This window comes from Nerophis ophidion, linkage group LG01, assembly GCF_033978795.1.
Source record: "Nerophis ophidion isolate RoL-2023_Sa linkage group LG01, RoL_Noph_v1.0, whole genome shotgun sequence".
NCBI classification, from domain to species: Eukaryota; Metazoa; Chordata; class Actinopteri; order Syngnathiformes; family Syngnathidae; genus Nerophis; species Nerophis ophidion.
Genome location: NC_084611.1, coordinates 52,953,302 through 52,974,278, shown reverse-complemented (window position 1 = coordinate 52,974,278; position 20,977 = coordinate 52,953,302). Strand labels below are relative to the sequence as shown.

The following is a 20,977-nucleotide window of genomic DNA, read 5'->3' as shown; positions in this document are numbered from 1 at the left end:
ATATCTGCTTGACATCGAACTCCTTCCGCGAGGAAGAACTCGAGCCGCCACTTGACATAGCAGGGAGGGAGGCGGACGCAACGGCGGGAGGAGCGCGCCTCTCTGACGGCCACCGTGACTGAAGGAGCCCGCGTGGACTGAGCTACACCACCCGGAGGGAGAGGGAGAGAGAGAGAGCGAGGGAGCGAGCGAGAGAGAGAGTGATGGTGAATGGTCTCAAAATATGGAGTGAAATTTGTATGGAAGTGACACAATTTATTTATATATATATATATATAAATATGATACTAATACATATCCATATATTAATAAATATACAAATACAAAAGTGATATACAAATATATACATAATTTGTACAAATAAAAACGTATTTGTAAATATATTTTTGAGATTTGTAAAATATACACAAATAAAGTGTATAAATATAAAAATGCGACATACAAATAAATCAAGAATTTGAATGAATAAAAGCGTATTTGTAAATATATTTTTGAGATGTGGAAAATATATACAAATAAAATGTACAGCTTGGTCCTGCGATGAGGTGGCGACTTGTCCAGGGTGTACCCCGCCTTCCGCCCGATTGTAGCTGAGATAGGCGCCAGCGCCCCCGTGACCCCAAAAGGGAATAAGCGGTAGAAAATGGATGGATGGATGGAAAATGTACAGCTATAAAAATGTGACATACAAATTGTGGAGGGGGGTGTGGCCTGTGGACCTGCAGCGAAGCAGGGTGTGCCAGGACCGGCTTCGAGATCAGCGACCTGGGCCTGCTTGTCTAATCACCTGTCGCTCTGTTAAAAGGTAGCAGCCGGGGAGGAGAGGGGAGTTGGAGTTAGCAAGACAGACGAACACAAACTAATTGCTGAAAAGCAAGACAATATATATTTAAAAAAATAAAAAAAAGCAGTATTGTAAACCTGGACGAGACTGTCATATCAGTGCTTGGTGGTCCGAAGAACCCGGAGGAGAGAAACACCCACAAAAATACATTAAGATTTTTTATAAATAAAAGTGTATTTGTAAATATATTTTTTGAGATTTGAATATAAATATGCTTGAGTTTGTATTTGTATTTGTATTGAATTTGCATATGTGGATCGCTTTTTCGGGGCAGCACAGTGGAGGAGGGGTTAGTGCATCTGCCTCACAATACTATCTATCATCTATTTAAAAAAAAGAATAATAATGAAAAATAAATTAAAAAATAAATAAATAAATAAAAATAAGTTTAATTTTCCTGAAGGAATAAATAAAGTACTATCTATCTATCTATACGAAGGTCCTGAGTAGGCTGGGGTTCAATCCCGGGCTCGGGATCTTTCTGCGTGGAGTTTGCATGTTCTCCCCGTGACTGTGTGGGGTCCCTCCAGGCACTCCGGCTTCCTCCCACCTCCAAAGACATGCACCTGGGGATAGGTTGATGGACAACACTAAAATTGACCCTAGTGTGTGAATGTGAGTGTGAATGTTGTCTGTCTATCTGTGTTGGCCCTGCGATGGGGTGGCGACTTGTCCAGGGTGTACGCCCTCTTCCGTCCGAGTGCAGCTGCGATAGGCTCCAGTGACCCCAAAACAGGGGCAGGCGGTAAAAAATGGATGGATCGCTTTTTTTGCTTTTGTGTCGATGAGACATTCCTCTCACAAACCAGATGCACAAATAAATGTGACCTACACACTCCCCTCAACATCCAGCGGAGGGAACTGCAGCCAGAGGCAGATCAATCAGCACCTCAGTAACACATACATGTCTGGTACCAAAAGATCCGTCAGTTTAGGGTGCTCATTCTCCCCCCCTGTTAGAATAATTATGTATATATTATCATCATAACTTTATGCTTAAGGGCCGTTACTATAAAGTATTGTCAATGAAGTGGTATTTCTGTATTTGTGTGGAGCTAGCAATCCAAGAGATTGCTAGCCTCTTTTTATCAGTGTTTTGTCCAGACCCGGCCTGCTGACTGCTTTGGCCGGACATTGGGTTCTGGGACCAGACAAAGCAGAGACTGGGCGATAGCACCAAGTGTCAACATATTTGCATTTTTGTATAATCATATATTGTGTCTAACTGGAGTTGTCGAGTCTACCGCCTTCCCTAAGCGACAGTGATGCAATAGGGACTTTCCTAATAAATAGAGGAGGCGCACGGGCTTGATTTTTTTAGAACGTAGTTTGGATCTGTAACTAGAGTACAGCCCAAAACACGTGTCTCCTCATGAGCTAAATTGAACTATGTCTCTGCATGGTTCCTTACTTCTTGTCTGATTTATAGATGTCATCAGTGTTTGAACCTGACACCCCCTCTCGGGCACCCCTGGGCGTTCTTTCTTTAGCACTTTCTGTAGCGTTTTGTGGGTGCTCCTTCATGGGAGCTGCAGTGCAGGGTACTACCCTTTACTGCCCCGTTGCTGTTTCTCCGGACTGTCCACTGTCTCTCCGGTTGTCACCACACTTTCACGGTTGTCATTCAGACTTTCCTGGAAGTCACTGGCCAGGCCAGTCATACTAGATTGAGAAACCCCTTGCGGTGCAGCTTGGACGACGCTTCAGTAAAGAACCGAAGTTCATTGGGTGTTTCGGGTGTTTGATCTCTATCCACCCTCACCTGGGCAAACCCAACCGGGGCTGATCATGCTCCAGCTTGTGTCCAAGCAGCGTACTACATCATCCGTCTCCCCTCTTGATCCACAACCACCTCGAGGCTTTCTCAGCAGCCTCGCTGATATTTCTGGTGGCTCTTCTCTCCGGCAACCCTCTGATTCCAAGAGGTCTGAATGCTCGATGCACAGATTGCCCTAGAAAGCACCTGCAGACCACTATAGACCACTTCTCTCTGCATGCCTCGACCAGCTCAAGGTATTTGGCCTACCATCAAAATGACTTTAAAAGTCTTATATAAGTATTATAATGAAGGCAACACCTGATGTAAGTGCCTATATTAGCTATATTAGCCTACTATCAAAATTACTTTAAAAGTCTTATAGAAGTGCTATAATGAAGGCAACACATGATGTAATGTCTATATTAGCCTACTATCAAAATGACTTTAAAAGTCTTATATAAGTATTATAATGAAGGCAACACATGATGTAAGTGTCTATATTAGCCTACTATCAAAGGCTGACGCAAATCTTTATAGACAGAAATGTTGTATTTTAATTTGAATTCTACACATTTTTACAGCATTGGAAAACATTACTAAAATAGAGACTTCTCACATGATGAGATAACTCCTACAAAGGACTGTCTTAGAAGGGTCACAGGTATAGATGTGCGTCCAAGTTATAGACAATGGCAGTTTGTCTCCTTCTAATGGATTTATTACAATCTTTGCAAGCTCACTAACGTTTGCTGTGGTCTGGAACAACATGGCACACAAACAACTATCAGAAATGCAGCCAATATTACATACGGATAATGTGTCACAAGACATGCAAATCTTAATTAAATACACAGAGGACATATGTCAAGGAAATTAAATGAGCTCAAATATACCTACAAACGTAATGATGCAATATGTACATACGGCTAGCCTAAAAAGAATGTTAGCATCGATTAGCTTGCTGTCATGGGCTGACCAAATACGCCTGATTAGCACTCCAACAAGTCAATACCATCAACAAAGCTCACCTTTGTGCATTCACCCACAGTATAAAACGTTTGGTGGACAAAATGAGACAACGAAGGAGTGGCATAGAACACGCCTCTCTGTGGCAGCATCGGAGAAAGTTGTACATGTAAACAAACTACGATGAGTTCAAGGCTCGCTGAAATTAGTAGGACAAAACGGTGCTTGCCACATACTCTTATCAGTAAAGTATGTTTACTATAAACAGAGGGATTTCTAACAATTAGGAAGGTCTGTGTCATGTTTGTCATCCGACAGAAAATATATTAAAACAAAAAATATCGGTTCCCATTTTCACACATCTCTGAAAGAGGTCCAGGGAGCCACTAGGGTTGCTGGCCACCGCCCGAAGCCATCACCCGACACCCCGAAGTGCCTCTCGGTCACGTGGTTGCGACCCAACAAATAAGACGCAGGTCGGATCCTCTCACAGGGACGTTGCACTTATTTATTTTTTGTGAAGAGGCAGACAAGGGTTGAACTCCTGACCTCATTACCAGCATCCACCAGATTGAAAGCACGTCTCCGACTGGTGAAGATGGGTTTCCTCCCGGGGAAGGCGGCCTTCGGAAAGCGTGTGAGATTGGGCTCAGAGTAGTGATGCTCTTCCTTCACGCTCTGCTGACTTACTATTGGCTCTCGAGGTAACAAGTGTTGTTACAAAAGAAGCATCTTTTTTGAAGTCACAAAGCTAAAAAAATGAGCACCATGTTTGTCCTCACGTGCCTGTCTTGGCCTAAGTAAAAAAAAAAATTTTTTGCAAATAATTTACTTTTTTTTTTTTTTTCAACGCTTAAATCTCCAGATAAATTTTAGATCTATCCGTCAATATAAAGTTAATTATTTATTTAATGTATATTTTGTATCCTTTTTGTTAAAGAATACCAAGCTTTTTTTATGGCAAAACCCCAAAATTGAGCGCTTTGGGTATTTAATAATAAAAAAGCGCAATATAAATCTAATCCATTGTTATTATTATTATTAAAAATATGCAATATCCACCCCTAACCCCCAAAAAACTAGATGTCAAAGTGGAATAATTTATGTGAAGCTATTGGAGACTTAAATAGGTCAATAATTCATGAGAACATTTGTTTTGGTTCATTATTATGTTTTCGAAGTAATAACAGTTTTAAAAAAATCCCACTAAAATAAAAGTGTTCGAAATAATTCATACATATTTTTTTTCTTTAAAAGCTTAAATCTCTAGATCAAATTCAGATCTCTCTGACGATAACGAGTTTGAATTATTTTGTTTGTTTGTTTGTTTGTTAAATGCCCCTGTTTGTAATTTTAAATGCCCCACGTTGTCTGTTTATGGCAAAACCCCAAAATATGCAGTATTCCCCCCAAAAAAAATTTCAAAGTGGAATAATTTATGGGAAACCACAGTAGACTTAAATGGGTCAATAATTCATAACAATATTTATTTAGGTTAATTTCTTTTTTTTTTAAGTAATAACAGTTGTTGTTTTTTCAAATCCCATTAAAATTCTCTTGGATCCAAAAGGGTCCCACTCATAAAAGTGTTCAGAATAATTCATATATATATATATATATCAATCAATCAATGTTTGCTTATATAGCCCTAAATCACTAGTGTCTCAAAGGGCTGCACAAACCACCACGACATCCTCGGTAGGCCCACATAAGGGCAAGGAAAACTCACACCCAGTGGGACGTCGGTGACAATGATGACTATGAGAACCTTAGAGAGGAGGAAAGCAATGGATGTCGAGCGGATCTAACATGATACTGTGAAAGTTCAATCCACAATGGGTCCAACACAGTCGCGAGAGTCCAGTCCAAAGAGGATCCAAGACACAGCAGCGAGAGTCCCGTTCACAGCGGAGCCAGCAGGAAACCATCCCAAGCGTAGGCGGACCAGCAGCGCAGAGATGTCCCCAGCCGATACACAGGCGAGCAGTACATGGCCACCGGATCGGACCGGACCCCCTCCACACGGGAGAGTGGGACATAGAAGAAAAAGAAAAGAAACGGCAGATCAACTGGTCTAAAAAGGGAGTCTATTTAAAGGCTAGAGTATACAAATGAGTTTTAAGGTGAGACTTAAATGCTTCTACTGAGGTGGCATCGCGAACTGTTACCGGGAGGGCATTCCAGAGTACTGGAGCCCGAACGGAAAATGCTCTATAGCCCGCAGACTTTTTTTGGGCTTTGGGAATCACTAATAAGCCGGAGTCCTTTGAACGCAGATTTCTTGCCGGGACATATGGTACAATACAATCGGCAAGATAAGATGGAGCTAGACCGTGTAGTATTTTATACGTAAGTAGTAAAACCTTAAAGTCACATCTTAAGTGCACAGGAAGCCAGTGCAGGTGAGCCAGTACATATATTTTTATTTTTTATTTTTTTTTGTAATTACTTTTATTTATTCTTTTTTTTTTACTTTAAACGCTTAAATCTCTTAATGAACTTCAGATCTATCCGTCCCACCCAAAAAATTTGTTCAAAATATGTCACACACACACACACACATATATATATATATGTATATATATATATATATTTTTTTTTATTTATTTTTTTTTTTTACTTTTAATGCTTACATCTCTAGATCAACTTCAGACCTATCCGTCGATTAATTACACATTTTAATAATTAGTATTAGTATTTTTGGGTTTGTTTGTTAAATACCCCTGTTTGTCATTGACAGTGTCTGTTTATGGCAAACACAAAATTTGTAATATTTTCCACAAAAAATATTTCAAAGTGTAATATTTGACCTGAAATAATTGGAGCCTTCAATAGGTCAATAATTCATAAATATATTTATTTTGATTTATTATTATTTTTTGAGCAATGACAGTTTTAAATGAAAAAAACACCCTGTGCAGCTTTGTGTTATTAGAGTCAACATTGCAACTCTATCTTTACATCTTATCTGAATGCTTTTTTATTCCACTTTTTAATAGTATTTTTTAGAATGTGAAGAAAAAAAAATGCTGCAAACTGTAAATGGCCCTTGGGGACACACTTTGGACACAAAATGACCCCCACATCTTTTGGATTCTCAGTGGAAAAAAAAGTTTGGCCACTCCTGCTCTATGCCGCCCATTTCTTCTTCTCTGTCCTGTTGACCTTTCCATTTCCTGTGTCCTCCCTCTATCTGCAATGCAGCAGATATTCATAGAGAGGAATGAAGGGTGGGAAACCAACCGTCCCTTGACAGTACCCCCTCCCTCACCTTCTGCGGTGACCACAGGATGTGGCCAGGCTGGTCGCATGGTACTGTTCTAACAAACACCAATTAAAGCGGATTTTCTTGGTAAGTTTCTGAAACACCGCATGGGGTTTATTTAAGGTTTTTTGTCAGGATGTTTTTTAATAGCTCCCAGCTTAATCTGGTCAGTACTACTGTAAGTTTGCTTCCGCAGAGCAAAGTCATCATTATAGCAAATAAAAGGACAAGGTTGTCAATATGGATAGCCTTAAAACACCAACAGCCTCACCAAAAAATGTGTTCTTGCAGTTTGTGTGCATGGATTTTACGTTGAAATGGCAGTTATCTCAGCCTAAAAGGGGAACTGACCTTTTTTGGGGAAACGTTGCCTATTAATCACAATCAACATAAAAGACATGATGACTGGTGGATTATTTTTAATGCATTCTAAATATTAAACGTAATTAAAAGTGTGCTTACTGTATTCCGCCCATAAAATCCAATAAACATTCAAAAAGCGCTAACAATGCTCAATGTACACTTTTGTAACTTGAATATTAACCAAGTATTGGTGATATTGTTATTATAAGTGCTGACGCAGACTAACTATTTGTATTGGCAACGTAATAGCTTCCGTTTGTCTCTATGTTTACATCATCGAGTGGTCTGCTGATTCTTTGCTTCCCTGCAAGTTTATTTTACAAACCCTGTTTCCATAAGAGTTGGGAAATTGTGTTAGAGGTAAATATAAACGGAATGCAATGATTTGCAAATTCTTTTCAACCCATATTAAATTGAATGCACTACAAAGACTAGATATTTGATGTTCAAACTCATAAACTTTTTTTTTTTTTTTGCAAATAATAATTAACTTGGAATTTCATTGCTGCAACACGTGCCAAAGTAGTTGGGAAAGGGCATGTTCACCACGGTGTTACATCACTTTTTCTTTTAACAACACTCAATAAACGTTTGGGAACTGAGGAAACTAATTGTTGAAGCTTTGAAAGTGGAATTTTTTCTCATTCTTGTTTTATATAGAGCTTCAGTCGTTCAACAGTCCGGGGTCTCCGCTGTCGTATTTTACGCTTCATAATGCGCCACACATTTTCGAGGGGAGACACGTCTGGACTGCAGGCAGGCCACGAAAGTACCCACACTTTTTTTTTACGAAGCCACGCTGCTGTAACACGTGCTGAATGTGGCTTGGCATTGTCTTGCTGAAAAAAGCAGAGGCGTCCTTGAAAAAGACAGCGCTTATATGGCAGCATATGTTGTTCCAAAACCTGTATGTATCTTTCAGCATTAATGGTGCCTTCACAGATGTGTAAGTTACCCATGCCTTGGGCACTAATGCACCCCCATACCATCACAGGTGCAGGCTTTTGAACTTTGTGTCGATAACAGTCTGGATGGTTCGCTTCCCCTTTGGTCCGGATGACACGATGTCGAACATTTCCAAAAACAATTTGAAATGTGGACTCGTCAGACCACAGAACACTTTTCCACTTTGCATCAGTCCATCTTAGATGATCTCGGGCCCAGAGAAGCCGGCGGCGTTTCTGGATGTTGTTGATAAATGGCTTTCGCTTTGCATACTAGAGCTTTAACTTGCACTTACAGATGTAGCGACGAGCTGTATTTGGTGACAGTGGTTTTCTGAAGTGTTCCTGAGCCCATGTGGTGATATCCTTTAGAGATTGATGTCGGGTTTTTGATACAGTGGATCAAAGGTCACGGTCATTCAATGTTTGTTTCCAGCCATGCCGCTTACGTGGAGTGATTTCTCCAGATTCTCTGAACCTTTTGTGGATATTGTGGACCGTAGATGTTAAAATCTCTAAATTTCTTGCAATTGCATTTTGAGAAACGTTGTTTTTAAACTGTTTGACTATTTGCTCACGCAGTTGTGGACAAAGGGGTGTACCTCGGCCCATCCTTTCTTGTGAAAGATTGAGCATTTTTTGGGAAGCTGTTTTTATATCCAACCATGGCCCCCACCTGTTCCCAATTAGCCTGCACACCTGTGGGATGTTCCAAATAAGTGTTTGATGAGCATTCCTCAACTTTATCAGTGTTTATTGCCACCTTTCCCAACTTCTTTGTCACGTTTTGCTGGAATCAAATTCTAAAGTTAATGAATATTTGCACACAAAAAAAAAATGTTTATCAGTTTGAACATCAAATATGTTGTTTTTGTAGCATACTCAACTGAATATGCTACAAAGTAGCATATTCAGCATATTAAAACGCTGCTGTGTACACGGACGTAGGGACTGGTACAGAGCGCCAATAAACCTTAAAGAGGTATAGTCAAACCTCGGATTCAGGAGGAACAGTGTGGTTTTTGTCCTGGTCGTAGAACTGTGGACCAGCTCTATACTCTCGGCAGGGTCCTTGAGGATGCATGGGAGTTTTCCCCAACCAGTCTACATGTGCTTTGTGGACTTGGAGAAGGCATTGGACCGTGTCCCTCGGGAAGTGCTCAGAGAGTATGGGGTATCGGAATGTCTGATTGTGGCAGTCCGCTCCCTGTATGATCAGTGTCAGAGCTTGGTCCGCATCGCTCGCAGTAAGTCGGACACGTTTCCAGTGAGGGTTGGACTCCGCTAAGGCTGTCCTTTGTCACCGATTCTGTTCATAACTTTTATGGACAGAATTTCTAGGCGCAGTCAGGGCGTTGAGGGGATCCGGTTTGGTGGCTGCAGGATTAAGTCTCTGCTTTTTGCAGATGATGTGGTCCTGATGGCTTCATCTGGCCAGGATCTTCAGCTCTCACTGGATCAGTTCACAGCCGAAAGTGAAGCGACTGAGATGAGAATCAGCACCTCAAAGTCTGAGTCCATGGTTCTCGCCCGGAAAAAGGTGGAGTGCCATCTCCGGGTTGGGAAGGAGACGTTGCCCCAAGTGGAGGAGTTCAAGTACCTCGGAGTCTTGTTCACGAGTGAGGGAAAAGTAGATCGTGAGATCGATAGGCGAATCGGTGCGGCGTCTTCAGTAATGCGGACGCTGTATCGATCCGTTGTGGTGAAGAGGGAACTGAACCGAAAGGCAAAGCTCTCAATTTAACGGTCGATCTACATTCCCATCCTCACCTATGGTCATGAGCTTTGGGTTATGACCGAAAGGACAAGATCACGGGTACAAGCGGCCAAAATGAGATTCCTCCTCCGTGTGGCGGGGCTCTCCCTTAGAGATAGGGTGAGAAGCTCTGCCATCCAGAGGGACCTCAAAGTAAAGCCGCTGTTCCTCCACATGGAGAGAAGCCAGATGAGGTGGTTCGGACATCTGGTCAGGATGCCACCCGAACGCCTCCCTAGAGAGGTGTTTAGGGCACGTCCGACTGTTAGGAGGCCACGGGGAAAACCCAGGACACGTTGGGAAGACTATGTCTCCCGGCTGGCCTGGGAACGCCTCGGTATCCCCCGGGAAGAGCTGGACGAAGTGGTTGGGGAGAGGAAAGTCTGGGCTTCCCTGCTTAGGTTGCGGCCCCCACGACCCGCCCCCTAATAAGCAGAAGAAGATGGATGGCATTATTTTTATGCATTATCATTACATCAGTGGTTAAATTTGGTCACACAAAAAATAACGGCCGTCATTTAGTTTATCGGGAATAATTTGTCGGTCATAAAGTGATCGCAGTACACACGTATTCACATCGTTAAAATAGAAACATGGACAAGCGATAGCAAAACTGGATGGAAGTCCCGTTCACACACTTCACACCAGATAATCCCACTGCTTATATGCAGTGTGATGCATTCACACACCTCTTTGGCATACAAGACACGTGTATACAGTACGTGCTCTAAACAGCACATTTATAAGCAATGCTCTTCCATACATGCCCCTTTTTTTTTGCCTCCAGACATGCCAGCCACAGTCTCCATTCTTCTTCACAATCTCAATGTCCCACCCTCTATTTCCTGCTCGCCGACTCTTGCTATTAAGCCGTGACACGCCGCCGTGTGCTGCGAGTGATGGTGTCGTACAAGGGGCATCGGCGCGTGGGGCGTAAGTGAGGATGTTGTAAACTGCACAAGCAAAAAGGATGAAGTGATAACAGAAAGGTAAAAAAAAAAAAAAAAAACATTGAATCTATCTGTGGCAGCATAGAAGAAAGTAGTGTATTTATTTCACTTTTGTATCTCATTGCTCATAACTGTGGTGTGTTCAAGGACCCCGACTAAAGGTAGAAACAAAGGCATCACTAGGTCTTAAAGACAGGGAGACTTAGGAGATGCAATAATGACAATATAATCATAATGATGTATTATAATGATCTAAATTATCTACTGATGATAACCTATGGCAGGGGTCGGAAACCTTTTTGGTTGAGACTGTCACGATCCGTGACTCGGATCGTTCATGGTTTTGCCCTTTTTATGTCTTTGTTCATGTTTTGTTTTTGGACTCTGCCGATCCTTTTTTGAGCACTTCCTTGTTTGTGTTAGTCACCATGGCAACGTATTGTGTTCCTCCTCACGAGCTCCTGTCACACACCTGTTTCTAATAATTATTTGTGTATTTAAGCCCACCTGATTCCTTAGTTCGTCCTCGGTCCATTGTTTGCTTTTCGCAACACGTCACGGTTTGTATTTTGTATCATAGATTATTTTGTGCTAAGTTCCGCCTTAGCTTCACGTGCGTTCGGCACGTCGTTTAGTTTTACTTCTGTTTCCTGCTAAGTTTTAGCGTTGGCACGCGCTTTGTTTTTCCCTTTTTGCACCAATGTTGTTTTGTTTTATTATATTAAAGACAACTCTTACTTGCAATCCTGCTGACTGGTCGTTGTGCATCCACGAAGTGGCAACTCCGCGCAGCAAGTGCGCCGCAAAAACGTGACAGAGACAGCCATTAAAGCCAAATATTTTAAAATGTATTTCTGTGAGAGCCATATAATATTTTTTAACACTGAATACAACAAAATGCGTGCATTTTTAAGTAAGACCAACATTTTTAAAGTACAAATTGTGTTAGATGTAAATATAAACGGAATACAATGATTTGCAAATAATTTTCAACCCGTATTCAGTTGAATATGCTACAAAGACAACTTAGTTCAGGTTCAAACTGATAAACTTTTTTTTTTTTTTGCAAATAATCATGACACCTACTACTACTGACCACGCAGTCTGATAGTTTATATATTAATGATGAAGTATTAACATTGCAACACATGCCAATACGGCCGGTTTAGTTTACTAAATACAATTTTAAATTTCCTGTGGAGTTTCTTGTTGAAAACGTCGCAGAATGATGACGCATGCACGTGACGTTATTGGTTGGAGGGGACATATTAGCCAGCACCACTTGCGGCTAAAAGTCGTCTCTTTTCATCACGCAATTACAAATTATTTTGGACATCTGTATTGCTGAATCTTTTGCAAATTGTTCAATTAATAATGGAGAAGTCAAAGTAGAAAGATGGAGGTGGGAAGCTTAAGCCTTTAGCCACACAAGCACACGGCGTTTCCTTGTTTAAAATTCCCGCAGGTGAAGCTTTACTATGGATCAGAGCGGTCAAGCGAACTGGGTTCCCTACTACATGTCAACCAGCAGGTTTCGGTGAGAAATTTGTGGTAAAAAGTCGCCTCTTACCGGAGATCAGAGGAGATCAGCGGAGATCAGCGGAGATCAGCGGAGATCAGCGGAGCTTGCGCCGTCCATGCAGCTGGCGTGACTTCCCTCAGAGACTGGAGTCAACACACCTGTGGACACACCCCTCTGACTATCAGGTACTATTTAACTCACTAAAACACTAGCAATATAATAGAAATATAAGGGATTTCCCAGAATTATCCTATTAAATGTGTCTAAAAACATCCGAATCGCTCCCAATGCAATCGCCTTTTTTTACGTAATTTCTTTAATTTATTTTTTTCTAGTCTTTCACTGTCAATATCCTCATCCACGAATCTTTCATCCTCGCTCAAATTAATGGGGAAATTGTCCGAATAGCTCTTGATGCTCGAGGCTCACATTATAAACAATGTGAGGAGCCCTCACACCGGTGACGTCATTGTCTGCTACTTCCGGTAAAGGCAAGGCTTTTTTATTAGCGACCAAAAGTTGCGAACTTTATCGGCGATGTTCTCTACTAAATCTTTCAGCAAAAATATGGCAATATCGCGAAATGATCAAGTATGACACGTAGAATGGACCTGCTATCCCCGTTTAAATAAGAAAATCTCATTTCAGTAGGCCTTTAACTTTAGAATTTGATACCAGCAACACTTGACAAAGAAGTTGGGAAAGGTGGCAATAAATACTAATTAAGTTGAGGAATGCTCATCAAACACTTTTTTGGAACATCCCACAGGTGGGTGCCATGATTGGATATAAAAGCAGCTTCCATAAAATGCTAAGTAAGTCACAAACAAGGATGGGGTGAGGGTCACCACTTTGTAAGCAAATTGTTGAACAGTTTTAGAACAACATTTCTCAACGAGCTATTGGAAGGAATTTAGGGATTTTACCATCTAAGGTCCGTAAAATCATCAAAAGGTTCAGAGAATCTGGAGAAATCACTGCACGTAAGCGATATTACAGACCTTTAACCCTTCAGGCGCAACTGCATCAAAAACCGACATCAGTGTGTAAAGGATATCACCACATGGGCTCAGGAACACTTCATAAAACCACTGTCAGTGACTACAGTTGATCGCTACATCTGTAAGTGTTAGTTAAAACTCTACTATGCAAAGCGAAACCCATTTATCAACAGCACCAAGGAACGCCGCTGGCTTCGCTGGGCCCGAGCTCATCTAAGATAGACTGATGCAAAGTGGAAAAGTGTTCTGTGGTCTGACAAGTCCACATTTGAAATTATATTCGGAAACTGTGGACATGGTGTCCTCCGGAACAAAGAGGAAAATAATCATCCGGACTGTTATAGGCGCAAAGTTGAAAAGCCAGCATCTGTGATGGTATGGGGGTGTTTTAGTGCCCAAGGCATGGGTAACTTACACATCTGTGAAGGCACCATTAATGCTGAATGGTCCATACAGGTTTTGGAGAAACATATGTTGTCATCCAAGCAACATTATCATGGACGCCCCTGCTTATTTCATCAAGACAATGCCAAGCCACGTGTTACAACAGCGTGGTTTCGTATGAAAAGAGTGCGGGTACTTTCCTGGCCCGCCTGCAGTCCAGACCTGTCTCCCATCGAAAATGTGTGGCGCATTATGAAGCGTAAAATACGACAGCGGAGACCCCGGACTGTTGAACGACTGAAGCTCTACATAAAACAAGAATGGGAAAGAATTCCACTTTCAAAGCTTCAACAATTGGTTTCCTCAGTTCCCAAATGTTTATTGGGTGTTGTTAAAAGAAAAGGTGATGTAACACAGTGGTGAACATGCCCTTTCCCAACTGCTTTGACACGTGTTGCAGCCGTGAAATTCTAAGTTAATTATTATTTGCAAAAAAAAAAATAAAGTTTATGGGTTTGAACATCAAATATCTTGTCTTTGTAGTGCATTCAATTGAATATGGGTTGAAAAGGATTTGCAAATCATTGTATTCCATTTATATTTACATCCAACAGAATTTCCCAACTCATATGGAAACAGGGTTTGTATATCCATCCATCCATTTCCTACCATTCGGGGTCGCGGGGGGCGCTGGCGCCTATTAATAAGTCTTTTAGTCCTTTTAATAGGATTTTTATTCTGAAGTTAACCAATCATAAATAAAATACTTCTTACCATTAATGTGATAACGGATAACGGTTGGATGGATTAAAATGCATGAGAATGTTTTATATTTTGAATGTTATTTTTAACACTGTGATTATGTTAGAATAATTATGTATATATTATCACACAACTTTTATGCTTAAGGGCCGTTGCTATAATTATTGTCAATTGTGCTGAAGTGGTATTTTTCTTTGTCTGTGCAAAACTAGAAATCCAAAAGATTGACAGCCAGTCTGGTATCAGTGTCTGTGTCCAGGAACGGCCTGCTGACTGCCAAGGCCGAAATCCGCCGGGACGCAGACAGAGCAGCGAGACAAGGCGATATCTCCATCGTCAACATATTTGCATTTTTGTATAATCATATATTGTTTCTAACTGGAGTTGTCGAGATTACCCTCTTCCCTCAGCGACAGCTCCAGTGATGTAAACAGGGACCTCCCAAATAAATAGAGGAAGCATGCGGGCTAGACTTTTAGAACGTGATTTGGATCTGTAACTAGAATTCAGCCAAAAGACATGTCTCCTCATTGAGCCAAATTGAACTTTGTCTCTGCATGATTCCTTGCTTCTCGTCTGTTTAATAGATGTCATCAGTGTTTGAACCTGTCATATTACCAGCGGATATAATGTAGAAACGTCAGCTAAGATTTATCTGAGAGCCAGATGCAGTCATCAAAAGAGCAACATCTGGCTCGAGAGCCACAGGTTCCCTACCCCTGATCAATGGGTATCGTTACACATATGTAAATGTGAGACCTCCGAATAATGCCTCCCTCTCTAGGACCACCCTTTCTAGATATATAAATATTGTATATAAAGATGTATTGACAACATTAATAATATATACATACTATGCAAATATAAAAAATACAACATTAATAATATATACATGCTAAGCAAATATAAAAAAGCTTGTTATGAAAAATGAGTTGCAATTTCACAGGACAACTTCACAAGAAAAACTGATAATGTTGGCAGTATTATAATAAAAGTCGTCATTTTACTCAAGGCAATTTAAAATTCGACAAGAAAAAGTGAACATTTGTGCAATATTATGATAAAAGTTGGAATTTTACGCGATAACGGTCGCAATTTTACAAGGAAAGCTTCACATTTTGGCAATTTTATTCAAAGAGTCGTAATTTCATTAGACAAAAGTCACAATTTCATAAAAAAAATAAAATTTTGGAAACATCTTAATAATAATCGGAATTTCACTTCGCAAAATTATGACAAATCTTTTTTTTTACTCAAAACATGTCACTATTTTACGAGACCAACACAAAAATTATCAATATTGTGATACAAATATTTGAATTTTACATGACAAATGTTGCCATTTTGCATTAAAAAGTAATAATTTCACATAAAAAAGCAATTTTATGAGAAAATATTGCAATATTACAGAAATAGAAAGAATATGAGAAATTCTTAATTTTATAAGAAAAAGTCGACACATTGCGAGGAAAAGACCGCTTTTAATTCTTTTTTTTTAATATATATTTTGTTTGTAATTGGTTTTTAATCTCAATTATTTACTTGAAGTTATTACAGTCTGTCTCTATTTAAATATTTATTTTATGTTTTTAATTAATTTTGGTCAAAGGCGGCATATTTCAATTTCTTACAAACACGTGTTATTTCATATGTTGACCAGAGGTGGGGCACTTCAAATTTTTACACACATTTGTTATTTCATATGTTGACCAGAGGGGGAGCACTTTTAAAACCGACACACAGTCAATTAAAAAAATCCCTCCTTTTTGGGACCACCCTCCATAGTGGAATTGCAAACAGCTAAAATTATACACAAAGCAAACTATAACCTCCTTCCCAAGAATATACAATAATTCTTCTCAACAAAAGAAGAGAAATATAATCTTAGAGAAAAATGTAATTTAAAACATTTGTATGCACGTACAACACCTCAGACCTTCAGTATATCAGTATGTGGAATTAAATTATGGAATGGATTAAGCAAAGCAATCAAACAATGTACTAATATGATCCACTTCAAGAAACTCTTCAAACTGGAAGTGTTTACAAAGTACAAAAAAGAAGAACTATGATAAACATTCTGATTTTACTCACCCATTCATTCCCAAAATAATCTTACTTATCTCATCGTATGGAATAAAACTTGCTTCACCAATTATTTATTTGTTTATTTATTTTTATCGTGATTACTTATTACTTAAGGAGTATACATTGTGAATACATTGAGAACAGGAAGTGAACAAAAGTTTTAGCAAGTGTTATGTAAAGAAAAGGGGTAGGATTAAACAAGCTCTGCTTCTTCCTACTCCTTTTTGAACATGTTGAAAAGAGAAACTGGAAATTGTGATGTATCTTGTATTGCATGTTCGAAATAAACTCAAACTCAACTCAACTCAACTCAACTCAACCGTCATTTTGATAGATTTCACCACCAGGGGTGCAAATGAGATCTGTATGTTTTGTTTTTCATGATTTGCTTAAGGCCGATGACAAAAAAGTCACGGACCACGGATGGTACACTGTGCCGCACTTTGGGCAACCCAGCTTAAGAAGCCAACTGTTAATGGTCACTATAGTCTTAGTACCATAGTGTATTTGTTCATCCAACGGTCACATATTTGCACTGTTTCACTGTCAAACTCGTTTGCACTTGCACTTGCATGGCTTAATCTTTGAGACAAGCATATGCTACTGGCAGGATCAACCAGGTAGACCCGCTAGCGTGTTTACTGGCTTCTGGATACCCGGCCGGGAAGCCTACCGGCCAAGCCGAAAAAATACACTGCATGGAAACTGAACAGGAAGGAGAACTGCAAGGACCAGAAGTGTTGTTGAAGTTTGTGTCCTTTTTCGTTGTACTCGCACGCTACTCAATAAAATAGTTCCACGTGACTGACGGTTCAAAAAGTTCCAGCACTTTCCAATAAATTACGTCATCACTGGAAGTCGTAAAATCATCTGTTCACCTGGCGGGGTTTTTCGGGAATGAATAGGGAAGTCCTTCTTTGGCTTGTTTTATCATATATTGCTGCATTTGCACCTGTAAATGTTCACTTTGGTATGCACATGAAATCAACCAAAAATCATGACTTTGGAGCAATGTTTACGGACTCTCGTATGTGGCTCTCTATTAGATGCAATGGTTTTCTGTATTGGGACCATGATTTCGGTCCTAACTTGTCTACCGGTCCTCATATGGAAGCTGCTTTTCCCCGTTGATGTCTCAAAAAGGTAGATATACAAGAGAGAACACATACACACACACACATGCATTATGGCCTACATCTGTCTCAGTAGCTGTAATGGCTTGCATGGAAAGTGAGGGAAGAGTGCGATCAGAGAATGCAATGTGACAAATTTAGGAGCGTTTGTTGTTTCAATGAGTTTTGCACAGGAAATAAAAATAGCAACAGCATCACACTTTGGGCTACAGTTCTGTCCCATTAGCTGCTGCTACACACACACACACACACACACACACACACACACACACACACACACACACACACACACACACACACGCGCACACACGCACACACGCGCGCACGCGCACACACGCACACACATACACACAGGTTATCATTTGGAATGGGTTTTTTGATCATGACTTGTGGGGACCACCCTTTCGACAGGTTTTAGAGGCATAAAAAATAATTAAGTAGAATGGCCACTGCCCAGTTAGCTCATACACGTCTTTACATCTCTGGATTGATGAAGTAATGTGCTGATCATACTTACAGGGGACCCTGGGGGAAAAGAGTTAATATGGTTCATGGGGATCAGATCTTCTTTTAATTAATTTACATTTTCATTTTTAATTTAAAAAGGTTTCCCTTAAGGAGACCTGTTTTTTTTGTCCCCATACTGTCAGAGGTCCCTTTAAGGTGACTGTGTAAGCAGAGCGTTGTCCCCATTAAGTAAGCATTGCGTTTGTACAGTCCTTTGAGACATTTGTGATGTAGGGCTATATAAATAAACATTGATTGATTGATTGATTGATTGATTGATTGATTGATTGATTGCCAGAACACACACACACACACACACATACTGGTTATCATTTGGAATGGGGACCAAGTTATTGGTCCCCATTCCCTTTCGACAGGTTGTGGAGGCATAAAAAATGTATGTGAAATTGCCACTGCCCAGTTAGCTCATACACGTCTTTAAATCTCTGGATTGATGAAGTAATGTGCTGATCAAACTTACTGGAACCCTGGGGGAAAAGAGTTAATATGGTTCATGGGGACAAAATTTAAATAATTTTGCATAATTCACACAAATTTGTACGTGACTACTGAGGACCATTTAAAAAAAAAGTTCAAATGAAATATGACTGGCAACACTAAATTGGCCCTAGTGTGTGAATGTGAGTGTGAATGTTGTTTGTCTATCTGTGTTGGCCCTGCGATGAGGTGGCGACTTGTCCAGGGTGTACCCCGCCTTCCGCCCGATTGTAGCTGAGATAGGCGCCAGCGCCCCCCGCGACCCCGAAAGGGAATAAGCGGTAGAAAATGGATGGATGGATGATCCTCAGAATACAGCACTACAGCTGTCCTCTTATATGGGAAGTTTCACCACTTAAATGTTAAAGCAAATGGGTAAACAGAGCAATGTCCCAATTAAGTAAGCATTGCCACAACACACACATACTGGTTATCATTTGGAATGGGGACCAATTTTTTTATCATGACTTGTGGGGACCACCCTTTCTACAGGTTGTGGAGGCATACAATTTTTTTTAGGTAAAATGGCCACTGCCCAGTTAGCTCATACACATCCTTAAATCTCTGGATTGATGAAGTAATGTGCTGATCATACTTACTGGGTACAGTGGAAAAAAGACTTAATATGGTTCATGGGGACCAAATGTTCATTCAATTAATTAAAATTTTCATTTTTAATTTAAAAAGGTTTCCCTTAAGGAGACCTGGTTTTTTTTGTTCCCATACTGTCAGACGTAGGGGTGTAACGGTACACAAAAATTTCGGTTCGGTACGTACCTCGGTTTACAGGTCACGGTTCGGTTCATTTTCGGTACAGTAAGAAAACAAACAACATATAATTTTTTGGGTTATTTATTTACCAAATTTGTAAACAATGGCTTTAACCTTTTAACATTGGGAACTCTATAAAAATTCTGCCCACGTTATTACACATTAAACTGCCTCAAGTTGTTGCTTTGATTAAATAGAATTACAAAACCTTTCTTCTACATATAAAAAGTGCAAGATTAAACAGTTGCAAGTCAACTCATCATGCTTAATTTATTACAGCATTTGGGAAGACTGTAGTTGATTTTTATTATGTATATGTTATTTTTTTGTCAACATATGATAGCAGGGACCCTGACATTCAAAACTAGGCTGCTACATTACTAATGATTAATGTAACTATTGTTGAAAAAATAGTACAACAGCAATAGGAGAGACTATTCATCCCTGAACACCATGGAGTTCAAGTGTAAAAACAAGACAGACAGGGTTTTGCTGCCCCTAACACACACACACGCACGCACGCACGCACGCACACACACACACACACACACACACACACACACACACACACACACACACACACACACGCACACGCACACGCACACACACACACACACACAGCAAAATGAGCCAACGTTACGCTAAAAGCTAATTAGCCTTCACCTCAAGCCAGAACTGCGAGCGAGCTGAGCTGCAGTTTAAGTTTCTAGAACGTCAACGGGCTCATAGTGATGTTAGTAGTAGTTGTGACTGGGAGGTGTTTTTCATAATTTGGGCGGAGAACGCTGTCCGCTGCTCACCTGCTAAACACTATTCTGCTCGACGCTGAAGCATTGACTACATGCGCTCTGAATACGCACTGCTGACTGGCTGTTACATCGCTCTGAATACGCACTACTGATTGGCTTTGTATGTAACCAATCAGATGGTTGCGTGGGTGGGACAATGCTGGGTGCTGAGACAGAGGCAGAAAGCAGAGCAGCTTGTTAAAGGGGAACATTATCACCAGACCTATGTAAGTGTCAATATATACGTTGATGTTGGAGAAAAAAGACCATATATTTTTTAACAAATTTCCGAACTCTAAATGGGTGAATTTTGGCGAATTAAACGCCTTTCTATTATTCACTCTCAGAGCGATGACGTCACGTTGTGACGTCACCTAGGTAGTCAATCCGCCATTTTCTCAAACACATGACCATCGAGTCTAATCAGCTCTGTTATTTTTGTTTTTTTCGACTGTTTTCCGTACCTTGGAGACATCATGCCTCGTCGGTGTGTTGTCGGAGGGTGTAACATCACGATCAGGGACGGATTCAAGTTGACTTACGTGGAGTGTGCATCGATTAGCACGGCATGCTAATCGATGCTAACATGCTATTTAGGTTAGCTGTATGTACATATTGCATCAATATGCCTAATTTGTAGCTATATTTGCATCCAGCCTTTCCCTCCACCCACATT

General features: G+C 40.4%; 1 protein-coding gene and 2 long non-coding RNA genes across 4 annotated transcripts in view; 1 reads left to right on the top strand and 2 right to left on the bottom strand.

The window, feature by feature from the left end:
• klhl5 (kelch-like family member 5) overlaps positions 1-157 on the bottom strand; it is a 108,212-nt gene extending 108,055 nt beyond the window's left edge. The window contains exon 1 of one of the 2 annotated variants that reach the window (XM_061907145.1): positions 1-157. This exon is cut by the window's left edge and continues 475 nt beyond it. In XM_061907145.1, the coding sequence (XP_061763129.1) occupies positions 1-58 (58 nt within the window). In that variant the 5' untranslated portion in view covers positions 59-157. The other variant, XM_061907153.1, reaches the window with a different exon arrangement.
• A 6,528-nt stretch (positions 158-6,685) lies between these two features.
• LOC133556821 (uncharacterized) lies at positions 6,686-15,045 on the top strand. Its single transcript, XR_009807605.1, has 3 exons — positions 6,686-6,921; positions 12,313-12,554; positions 14,763-15,045. It is a non-coding gene; the product is annotated as an uncharacterized LOC133556821 (long non-coding RNA).
• The window catches only part of LOC133556829 (uncharacterized), a 33,627-nt gene continuing 25,078 nt past the window's right edge, over positions 12,429-20,977 (bottom strand). The window contains exon 3 of the long non-coding RNA XR_009807609.1: positions 12,429-12,527. This is a non-coding gene — a long non-coding RNA (uncharacterized LOC133556829). The remainder of the gene's footprint in view (positions 12,528-20,977) is intronic.